Below are 12,204 nucleotides of genomic sequence, written 5' to 3' on the forward strand. Positions count from 1 at the left end.
CAGTGCTTGAGTCATGTGCAATGTAAACTCTGGATTTTTACATTGATTTTGCCTTCAATGTAAGCGATCTGAATGTAGAGAAGGTTTAATCTTAAAGAAGTCATATCCTAACTGAAAGTTGCTGACATGAACCATTGCAGGAGAAATGATTCTATAGAACAACTAAAGGGTTTGTTTTATATGGAAATCATTGACTCTACAGCCTTTTTATGGAAAATTAACTTTATATGTAACCATGAACCTTAAGCTTATCCAAAACAAAATAACAAATGTCAAAATCTTCAGAAATCAAATTTCAATTCATAGACTAAATATTCTTGTGCTAACATTGCAGTTGTGAAGTGACAAAAACATTGCATAGAAGGTCAAAAACAAAACATTCCAAATGTCATACTTTTTGATTTCGTTATTCTTTTGTTACATTTAGCCACTATCAGCACCCCTTGCAAAGAAACCTAGCACAAAAATAAAATCCCTTTTGTGATACAGTCATCCCACTATTAATCTTTGGAAAAAATGATGTGAAAGGAACCGATCCTCCACAAATCCTTGTACATTGACACCATAGACATTCCTTTACACGAATGAAAGTCCTTTAATTCGACTTGAAGTGAGGTCATACTCATACTTGGTTTCCAGCATTTGTATTGTTTATGTACCCCCCCCCATCACTGTTTTTTTTGCTCGTACTTAGGAGGGCATTTCACAAAGGGGGAATGCACAGTAGAGTATGCAAGGAAAAATTGATCTGCAAAATGCTTTACAAGATGGTTAAGTTGCTGTAAAGTGTTTGGATTGTAATGTTACTTTGAAAACAACGCAGAGAAGAATGTGACAGCAAAACTGAAACTAAAATAATGGTTAGTACATGTCAAGACTGAATTCATGAGTTTAGTGAATGAGAGCAGAGCAAATCAACTACATTCCATGTTACCATAACAACCAGTTTAATTGGCCTGTTTATGAGTGTATCACACAAATAGAGGAGCATCCAGAACCCCCTCCCTCCCACCCCACAAAAAATACTAACAAGCAATCCTGAACTATATCTTATAGTTACAAAATTGGTTTAGTACAAAGTTTTTGCACTAATTAATATTTCCTATCCTCTTTCCCTTTGTTTTTGTCTTATCTCCCCCACACCCACTGTATCACAACCATTCCCATCCCATCCACTTTCCCAAAAGTAAAAAAAACATACTTTGCAAGAAAAGTTTTCCAAAAATATTCTAAAAGCTATTTTTGACAGCCAAACAAAAATATTTCCAGACTGCCAAGGAGAAAGTTACTCTAATATAAAGTAGATTCTTCAGAAAACGAGTAAAGGCTGGATGATGACGATTAAACACGGTCTTATCATCTGACTCCAGTATACCTCCGATATCATGTGGCCTCCCTAGTATAAACTTGGCTCACTTTAAAGCTTCAAGACAAGGCTGGTAGTTTTCCTGTCTCTTCTTCATAGAGTGAGTTGACAATAGTCGGTGAGGTCATCATATCAGCATAAAAACCGACCGTCCTCTTTCCGTCAAACTAAATAAAAATATCCACACAAAGGTTTGTTGTAAGGAAGAGCTGTGTACTTTTTTCACAGCTGATAAAACTGGAGTATGAGTGACAAGATTTTGTTTGTAAGAAGCTGGATATAAAATCAATGTTCCGAGCAACACAACATCAAAATATCTATTGTGTGTTAATTGCTACAAATGCATACTGAGGTGGTGCCTGCTCTCCCTTTGGTAGGCTGTGGGTCAAACTGTCGTACTCTTGCCTTGAAGTAGAGGCTTGGCATATTCCACAAAGTCATCAATTAGCACTGGCCAGGCACCTTGCAAAGAAAGAAAGAAAATGAACTCATGTAGGAGTGCCTCAACATAAAAATGATGATAAAAGTCAAGTAAGGGGCACTGTGTAAAATGTAGAACAATAAGGAGGCTGCAGCCAAGCTGCATAGGGTACAAGATATATTGAATAAGGAATATATCACTATAAAGAAGATGATAAAATCAAGTGAAGGACACTGTGTCAAAAGTAGAACACTGAGGGGGCTGCAACTAGGCTGCATAAGGTACAAACTATATTAAATAAAGAATATATCAACATAAAGAAGATGATAAAATCAAGTGAGGGACACTGTCAAAAGTAGAATACTGAGGGTGCTGCAGCTAGGCTGCATAGGGTACAAACTATATTAAATAAAGAATATATCAACACAAAGAAGATGATACAATCAAGTGAGGGACACTGTGTCAAAAGTAGAATACTGAGGGGCTGCAGCCAAGATGCATAGGGTACAAACTATATTGAATTAGGAATATATCAACATAAAGAAGACGATAAAATCAAGCGAGGGACACTGTGTCAAAAGTAGAATACTGAGGGGGGGGGGCTAAAGCTAGGCTGCATAGGGTACAATCTTTCGTGCTTCACATTTCCACACAATAGGCACTACTAGTTTGCATAGATAATCTCTATTATTTGCTTCTGATTCAGCCTTGCTGCAGGTGATTTTGCAGATGCTGCAGCTTTTTGTTTTTGACACGATGCCTACATAAATGAATAAAGTAACATATGAACAGACAAACAAACACTATAACATTTCAATGGGTGTTAAAAGTAGGTTGGTTTGAATAAATGTATACATGAACAATAGTCTTACAGCAGCTTTTGGAGTTGGATTTTGGTCAATTTTTCACACCTTTGGCTGTTATAATTCCATAACAATGAAGTTTATGAACTTGACTAATTGAAATTCACATTTTGATGGTTGGAGTTGGAAAGTTTGAAAATTTTCTTTTTTCTAATATGATTAATAAACCAAACTAATAATGATTTGAAAATGTATCTGAAACTGTGGCCAACACAACTTTTCTTGATTTATTTTCTTGAACAGGATAATGTAATACTAAGCTACTTAACATTTTCATTTAGCACACAAATCCAAAAAAAGTGTGATTGTGCAAGATTTATGGGAGGAGGGGCAAGGGGAAGGTCTAAGTTTTATCAACTCAACTGTAGTGTCTCATTCACAAATTAAAAAGCTTGCATCAATATTTTTCGAGAGAACAAACCTGATATTCTCAAATTTACACAAGTGTATGTGGTGGTATATTTATCCCTCCCACCCCCCAAAAAAGTCAAATTATTTTTGCTGAAATCTTTGCAGGGCCAGGAATATATCACATGACAGACACAACCAGCTGCAATAAGAGTCACATGTGTGTCTGATCAGGCAGTCCTACCTTCTTCATCATAATTGCTCATGTCATCTTCAATCATATTGCTGAAGTCTAGTAGGAGATTCCATGTATCTCGAGGTATTGATTTCTTGTGGTGTTCCTTTTGATGATGAAAAAAAGAAGAGGAAAAAGAAAACGTGTGATTAATCCATCCAATTAACACTTAGCTGCTGTATTATGTGCCAGTCGGACAGGTTTAAAGGGGGAACAGACCTATTATGTTTACCTTGTATGAAAGGAGACATTTTATGAAAGGATCTTCACGTTGAACAATACTGATTAATACGCTAAAGGAATTACAAAACATACTGCCAAACTGAGGAAATATCAGATTATAAAAGTTCTGTCAGAGGTGGCTCTTTAGCCAATATTTTATGCTTCTGGCCATCTGACCACACTTTTTTTTTTAAATATAAATCGTTGCTCTATCACATTGTTTGCTAGGACTGTTCTGTGAATTTTAGCTATTTGAAATCTTTCGCAGGTTAGATGTTGCATGCTGGCTGCCTATTGAGAGTCCCGGTCCTGGACGACAAGATTTCCAATACCTTTGATGGCAAATATTTCTGTTCTCCATAACATTCATGTACTCACCATTAAAAACTGACACCAAAGTTCAAGAAATTTGAACCTGCCAGGCAGTACAATTTTCCAATATGCTATTGCCATTCTTAGTTCTGGGGAAAAGATGGGAAAAATTAGTCAAATTTAGTAAATTTATGGCAATAGAATAAGATCACCAACATTTAGTATTGAACAGAAAATCAATAAAATCACCACATTCCTTTGGGGACCTTTAGTCTTGAAACACCTGGGAAAAAGCTTTCATAACCTTTTACATGACATGTTTAATTTGTGTTTAATTTGTTATTTGTTTGAAACACAACAGAAAACAATCCTTCACGTATCAAGCAATATTTGTACGACAAATGTAGGGTACAGGAAACCTTCGCCAAGAGAAATGAACAAATTTTGTTACCGGTCCTTGTGGGAGGGTAACATTAATAACACAAATAAAACCATAAAAAGAAGATCGAACCGCTTAAAGTGGACACCTATGCATCGAATATATAGCAATTCAGTTATTAGTTTGAGGAACAGAATTAGCAATCAAAGATTAGGAATACATTTATTCCACCTGATTCACTAATAAAAAGAAAATTGTGTAAATGATGTTTTAAGACTTCATAACCACTGATGATGCTGACCATCAAGTGAACTTTGACCTACTTTGTTCTTAACTTGTGACATCTATTTATCACGTATAACCATCCATTTATAATCATTTTAAATCCTTTTTCTGATATGCAGAGCATGAGGTTTCATATTTCGTTGCTGACATTTGCTGACCTAAATTAACTTTTGCCCTCAAGAAAGAGAAACAGAATTCTTATTTTCAAAATAAGGCATAAGAATGCTATGTAATAGATTCATCAGAAGTTTACTTCCTGACCCTTGGTGAATGCAACAGTTTTAATTTTTTTTTTATTTCTGTTAATTTCAAATGACCTTGACCTCCACCAATGTAGATGCATTCTACTTAAACACAGAATGTCCACATGCATCATGATCCCCCCCCCCCTCCCCCATTTTGACCTCCACCCAAAACAATAGTGTCCCTCTACTTACTATGAGGCAAATGTACCATTCCATTATCCTTTCAAGTTACTTTTTGGTTTTTGGTTTCCCAAGAGGGAAAACTATAGAGACACTCTTCCCGACATTGCTAACTTGTGAGGGGGACCAGGGATTACAAAGTCAGTAATTACTATTACGGCTAGATTCGTCCAACACGGCAGCATATAGAAACTTTGATCTCAAAGCCGAAGCCAAAGGGAAATAATCAGGTTACACATCCGGAGTCTATGCATGCTATGTTCTTCAATCTGCCTTCATTACCTTTCGGGAAATATTTCATCCTGTAGTTTTGATTTTTAAAAACATTGTGGTTACAGAAATGACCATACAGTAATATTTAAGGCAGGATGAGAGAGAAGACCAAATACTACAACTGGTTAATCATAATTAATTATTGATATTATGGTAATAATGGCTGATTTCTACATCAGACAATTAACAAAATTCTTCTCACCCAAACTTTTCTGTCCTGGATTTTTTGCAAAGTTGAACGTAAATTGGTAAAAATCTTTAAATTTATTTGCATCTCTGAGCTCATGTTCTAGTGAGGGGAGCTTCATCTTCAATTTATCTACAGAGTCACACCTTCAAAGGAAAAAGGAGACGAATAAGAGAAATGACATAAATATACATGTTTGGCATGTGATCTTACAGAAATTACCATAAATTGAGTTTTTTTCTTTTTACCCTTTTAGTGGTTTTTCGAAAACATGTTCCACCATTAAATACTTTACTCAGGAAACTCGTAGAGGCTTTATCTCCATTGCCTCTCTTCACCCAGGTGTATAAATTGGGACTTGCGAGGTAACTTGTAAATATAGTTGCGTGCGCTGGTTTGTGGCTGCACCCTATGGGAAGTCCCCCGGGGGACATGTGGTTGTGGTGCACTGTGGTGCCCCAGGAGAGATTGATTGAATTGTGCACACTTTGGTGTGTAGGTGTGTCAAGTTACCAATGACCAGGGTTGTAAAGTCGTGTGAGAGGGCCTTGGCCCTGAACAAGACTGTAAACCTAAATAATAATAAATAATAATAATAGCAATAATTAAGTCCGCCTTGTTTCAGGTGATCATAGTTAAGCTTTCTCTGTTAAAATAGTTTTTACTTAAGCTAAAGTGACTTTCATAATATAGTATCTGTTGCATAATCAGTGGATATGACAATATTGTACCTTCAGAGCTGTATTGTCATATTTTTTTTGGGGGGGGGGGGGGGTGGGTCTTCCAACAGAACTTATATGATTCCCTCCCCATACTTCAGCCACCACGTTTCATATTGATTCATGGTTAGAGTCATTCACTTTTCACAGCAAAGTGACCCAAACTCATTCTTCAATTTCTCTTCCCATTGAAGGAAATACAGTGACTAGACTGGAATCAGGGAATGTTACTGGTAGAGACTCGAGTCACTCGACTCATTTATAAAATGAAATGACTCGATACATCTCTGCTAACCCACGAGCCAGACATTTACCTAACTTTTGTTGGGAAACTTGTGATTCTTACAAAACCAAGTTTCTCAGCACTGAGTCATACCCATGCAGTACATTAACTATATGAGTATGTATAATGATGTGTCTGAACATCATTGATATCACATACCCTGCTTCTGCCATTCCATCCAAAAATTCTTTCTTTGTAAATTCACACTGTGTAGCTGCTCGAAACTTCCATGCTAAAACAAGGACTGTACGACTGGCAGGGTCTAATTTAAGATCTTCACAGAACCTAGCTACTCCTTCTGCTAAAATTTTGTCATCTTCGTGTGGATCTAAAAGTAAAGAAAACAAGTAACAACTTTGTTGGCTGATCGGTCAGTACAAGATTTATGAAACTATTTGCCAGTTGTGGGGAATAATTTATCAAGGATTGCATCACAAAAATGCTATGCAAAATGGTCAAATTGCTATACAAATGCACAGATGTATACTGTAGCAGTTTTTGTACATAAGTACCATGTAGTACTTCAAATGAAACAAAGCTCAGAGCCTATAAAATACACACATTTCATTGCTACAAATACAAAAATAATAATGCTGAAAACATTACACTATGTATGATAAAAAATACAGCCATAGAAAATATATCTATATATAATACATATCTATGTATATATCTTTATCAATATATATATTTATATATATATAATATAGTATACCTCCCATACGGTAACTTACAGCATGTTGTTACTTGAGTTTCATGCCTGCAGTGTGCGGCGATCATCAGACAACTGGACATAAACATTCGTGTATGTGACCTTATTTCTTCCTAGCACAGTCGGCGGTTTGTTGACATGGTAATCTTTATGTACCAAGGACAGTACAAACAAAAAAACAGAGCTCATCTCAAAGTGTTGCCATGTCAACAAACCGCCCGACTGTGCTACGAAGAAATAAGGTCACATACACAACTGTTATTGTCCAGTAGTCTGATGATCGCCGCACAATGCAGGCGTGAAACTCAGGTAACAACATGCTGTAAGTTACCGTATAGGTAAACTATGTTATGTACTTGCTCTACTTCTATGTATTGAGCACTTTTGCAACAGGAAGTTAACATCTGAATCTTTGTTTTAAAGATATATGTATATATATATATACCATTAGTCATTACAGCTCTATTAAATTTTGATTTTTAGATTGGGAAGAAATATTTCAAGCTAACCACAGAATTCAATTTGCCACTAAATATTTGGTACAATAATAGAACACCCCGCCAACATATAAGTCCATGTTACATCGTCTCACGTAGGCACAATGTCCACACAGTACAACGATGACTACCAGATCTCTCGTTATAATACTGCAAGGGCATTTGTTGATTATCCGACGGAGCCGGTGTAACAACTTGCAGGGAAACCTTTGGACTTACTACTACTAGAAATATTTTGGAAAACTCGACGTAGCCATTCAATTTGAGGTGTATTCGAGTGGCGTGATATTCTATAATAGCTCCAAATATTTTAACTTAAAAATCACTTGCTGTTTGTATCACTAATTGAACTGTCAGTACTAGCAATCATGTATGGCAGGCTAGTTTACTGCATGTACCTGTTGTGCTAGGCCTAACTTACGGAATTAACATAGCCTAGGCCAATACTACAGTGTAACATTCTGCGCTAAGCCGAATCCTAGGCCTAGGTTGAGCTAGAAAGTGGAAGGGAAACTACTTTTTATACAGAACCTTTATATCTGTTATACAATTTTTCTAAGGCTCTCCTGTCTACAGCAGGTTTGGGTTCTCTGTAGTAAAGGTCAGGGTGTTGGAAGTAACTGTCTGAAGCGACGTCCAGCCGCCACTCATGTTGAGATAGGCAATAGATGGCTGTCTTCTCTCCGGTGTTTGTGAAAGCTATAAATTCCCTCACTTTCTCCCTCTGAGAACTTTTTAATTTATGCTAGGAAACAAAGAGGGAAACGGGAGCGATTATGCAGCACATCAATGATATAAAAATAAGAATAAGTTTGAAATATTTTACTTACCATGACTGTCTTTCCTTTCTTCTGCATTTACATGCTGTGGTACTCAGGCATCAGTGTATACATTAAATTCGATGTACCCAGGTACGGGTACTGTAGCAACTTTATTCGGTGAATTGGGCCGACAATTAAGATAGAACCTATCTTACAGAATACGATACGAAACTCAAAAAAGTTTGTATTTAGTGTTTTTTGTTGATTAATAAGTAATTCAAGAAATTTTACCTATCAATAAAATGATACAAATATTTTTAACTTAAAATTTCATGATGATTGATTTGTCTTTTGGCAAATTAAGCTATTAATCCATATCAGATGTTAAATAACATATGGCAGTACCAGGCTAACATAGATCCCTTTGCTTATAACGACAAAGGTCACCAACATTTCGTATCTGTAACGGAAATTTCTGTGATCTGTTACTACCAGGGAGTTGTTATGGTGTTTCTTTGTTATGGGAGATGGGTATACTGATTGAACTCTGTTCATTAATGGAAAGGCAATGGGGAATATGTGGGAGTCAAAAGAGGGACTTGGAGGAGTGGCAATGGAGCGAGTGATGTAGATATAATTTATTAATCTATTTAGTTTATTTAATAACATATTTACGCATATACAAAATCTTACCACACGTTAAGAGTTACACGTTAGTGCCTAATGCGATGGAAAGATAAGGCTGAGTTACGTAACATGCAGGCATTCAAACTTATCCCAGCTAACAAAGGACTGGGTGTGGTGGGGTAGGGTATGGTAGGAGCTGGGTCGAAGAAAGGAGGATAGGAGCCCTTATCATGATGCAGCCCAATACCAGGCTTAGTACGTGTATGATGTATTCTAAGTTGTTTTGAAATAATTGCGAAATGACTAAGAAACTCAAGTCATTTTTAGTAAAGATGCTAGTCTCCTTCATTACTCCCAGTTGTTAAGTCTCGTCCACACTGCCTTAGTTACCGGTAACATGTTGTGTAAATGAGAATATTTTGTTCCAACCCCCACCAGCATTGGCGTCATTTCTTTGGAGGGGGGGGGAGGACAGGGGACACATCTCTCACGTTTAAGACTAACATAATAATAGTGTTTCGACTTTCGGCCCCGGGGCCTTCACACAGGTTTTGTTAATTCAGTAGTGTGTAAAGCCGAATGAAGGCCAAACGGTCTCGCATTGGGCCTATAAATATATACCGAAGTTATATTCTGCATATGCATCATAATACATGTCTAAACTTTGATTTTATTCTGGGGAGGGGAGGGGAAACTATATCCCTATAAATGGAAGTAGGCTGCAACGACCTCAGAGCCACACACCATCCTCCATCAAATCCTTGATCCACGTTTTTGTTATTCTTCAATGCCGTTCATGCCCTACCTAACTCATAGTAGAGGGCGGTTAGAATCCCGATCCCTCCCTACACCCTCCCGCATCCCACATGCACAAAAACACATTTGAAATCCATGTTGCGTAGCGTGCCATATTATAGAACAACTGTGTTTTTCGGTCGATAAACTGATTTTATCGAAGTGATAAACAGAGATTATCGATAAACTTAGTGCATCGAGCGAAAAATATAGTTCCCATTTGATAAACTCGGTTTATCGCCGATAATCTTAGATAATCGAGATAACCCTGCTTTTGGCTCGATAAACTGAGTTTATCGCGAAAAACACGGTTATCCGTTCGATTTACTGAGTTTGTCGAACGAAAAACAGAGTTAAACGGCGATAAACTCGGTTTATTGAATTATTGCACATATGGCTTGCCATAAGCATCGCAGAGAAAGATGAAATCATTTACGGAGTCTTCATATACGCTGAATACCTGCCGCTTCTCCGAAGGGTAACGCGCCCTCTTTCGGTACTAAATACCCGCGACACACGAGATGGAACTACCTACCATACACATGCAATGGGGAGCTATGGCGCACGTCACAGCGTATATATATCTGTGTTAAGTTACGGATGCATGCAGGGTCAAGTGAATTCACCAACTCAGGGATTTTGAGTCTTACGTCTTAGCATAGCTTAAGCAAAGGAACTTTAATGGCATTGAAGACTCGCCCCAAACCGCGTGCGTCCATCTGAAAAAGTTAACTTTCCGTTGCTTGCAAGTGACGTTTTGTTCGTGTCGCTACAAAATGCAGACAGAAATGAAACGTGATACCTTGTTGTCCATCGCTGTATCGTTTGTACACTGTGCCGTGGGTATTGACCGCCGCTGTATTTACTGACTGTACACTATAGTGTATAATTATCGACGGTAGCAAGCTGTGTGTGTATTTTCTGTGATCGATGGTGGTGTCTAACACTTACGTTACACCTCATTCGAAACTAGGTCAGATTACCGGCATTAGACGTTTCTTTTTGCGTCTAATTTGCGTCTAATTTTTGCGAGTCTTCACACCCTTAAAAGCAGATGAGTGCGTTTCATTAAAAATAGGTTCATGAATTTGTTGGGATTTTTCTTCTTCACAGAACTTAATACGTTGAAACTGCGTCATTGACACAATGCACTGTTTAGTATATGGGAAAGACAACTACAATAATTCACCAGTATAGGCTGGTTCAGCAGAGAAAAATCCTTCCTGAAATCCGGAGGTAAAGCACATGGCGTTTTGAAATATATGAAATATTTTTGATGGAGCTTGTAGGCTTCCGTTGGTAAATAGCATTTCATTAATTCAATGGACATGAGTTGCACACATGCCTATCAGGAGGAATAGTTAGACCCTCTGGCCGTAGGCATTGATTCACGCCCACCACCTAGTACCCTTATGGCCGCCTTTTCACCGACCGACCCTCCTCGCATCCTCCCTGTGTTCTTTTACTACATCAAGAGAGACATCGCATGGGATCACAGCTCCTCCCCCCCCCCCAGCATCATACATCCGTCAGACTGAAATGGACTCATAATGCTTGATTGAACCCTACACCGTCATGTTAACCAACAAATCAGCTAGAGAACTTACTTCAGATCAAATATTTAATCAAAATGCAAGCACTGCAGGAATGGAACTTATGCAAGAGAAGGAAAAATCTACGTACAATGCTTTCAGATCTGAAAATCAGTGTGAAAACTTAATATGAAAGTGATCGAATCTGCATATAGACAACCCCTTTATAATTATCAGTGAGTGAAATATTGAACTCAGGTTTATTGCTGACCAATATTACATGACAATCTGTATTACAAAAAGAAAACCAATAGATAACACGTGACCAGAGGAGTGCTCAGAGAAGTGACATGATCAATATTGGAGCCATGACAGTGTACATCCGCCCAAAGCTGAAAGGTTAACCATTGTTGGAAAGTCTAAACGGAACGACTGAAATGACTTTTTTCACAGTGTTTTCAGTCTCAGCATAAGAGGCAGTGGCGGAGTTAGGGGTATTGGTCAGGGGGGTCGAGAATGGTCTGTAGGGGCGCTTTCGACACTATCTAAGCGGAGTGCCACCACAGGTTGGCGCGGAGCGTACAGAAATTTTGGAGTAAAGATACTCCCTAGATCGCCGGAAATTACCCTTTCCAGGCCTTGCTAATTTGCAGATAAACGAAGAATAAATAGGTGTCATCGCCAACAAAATGAGACAAATGTCAATAGGTAGATGAGAGCGCAATAAGAAAGTCAGTAATCGCGAATAAGTAAAAAGTGGTAAAAGACTGAAAGGGCGCCAGCAGTCCATTTGAGTCCGTCAGGAGGGGCATCCGCCCCTCCCCCTCCCTGACTGTATGGACGCTCCGGCACTGATAAGAGGTTGAAATAAACGGCTCATGATCTAAAAATCTGGAGGATTGAAAATGATTTAAGGCGATTTAGAATACTTGGATGAAACAGAAAGATTCTGCAACGAGAGC

The 12,204-nt window shown here is 38.0% G+C and overlaps 1 protein-coding gene across 1 annotated transcript; it reads right to left on the reverse strand.

Annotated features, from left to right (window-relative positions):
- Positions 1-1,074: 1,074 nt before the first annotated feature.
- LOC139974849 (DCN1-like protein 2) lies at positions 1,075-8,512 on the reverse strand. Its single transcript, XM_071982324.1, has 7 exons — positions 8,358-8,512; positions 8,059-8,272; positions 6,478-6,646; positions 5,332-5,462; positions 3,834-3,916; positions 3,243-3,339; positions 1,075-1,828 (listed from the first exon to the last, which is right to left on the reverse strand). The coding sequence occupies exons 1-7, from the start codon at positions 8,382-8,384 to the stop codon at positions 1,752-1,754; spliced, it is 798 nt and encodes a 265-aa protein (XP_071838425.1). The 5' UTR covers positions 8,385-8,512; the 3' UTR covers positions 1,075-1,751.
- Positions 8,513-12,204: the final 3,692 nt, after the last annotated feature.

Source organism: Apostichopus japonicus, chromosome 10 (genome assembly GCF_037975245.1).
Source record: "Apostichopus japonicus isolate 1M-3 chromosome 10, ASM3797524v1, whole genome shotgun sequence".
Classification (NCBI taxonomy): Eukaryota; Metazoa; Echinodermata; class Holothuroidea; order Aspidochirotida; family Stichopodidae; genus Apostichopus; species Apostichopus japonicus.

Bases quoted from the DNA above. Each gene is read 5' to 3' on its own strand.
- LOC139974849 (XM_071982324.1), bottom strand. From the start codon at position 8,384: ATGCAGAAGAAAGGAAAGACAGTCATG. The intron at 3,917-5,331 runs GTGAGAAGAATT...TCTTTTCCCCAG, and splicing joins TCCAGGACAGAAAAGTTTGG to AACTAAGAATGGCAATAGCA. The intron at 1,829-3,242 runs GTAGGACTGCCT...TTTCTTTGCAAG, and splicing joins GAGCAATTATGATGAAGAAG to GTGCCTGGCCAGTGCTAATT.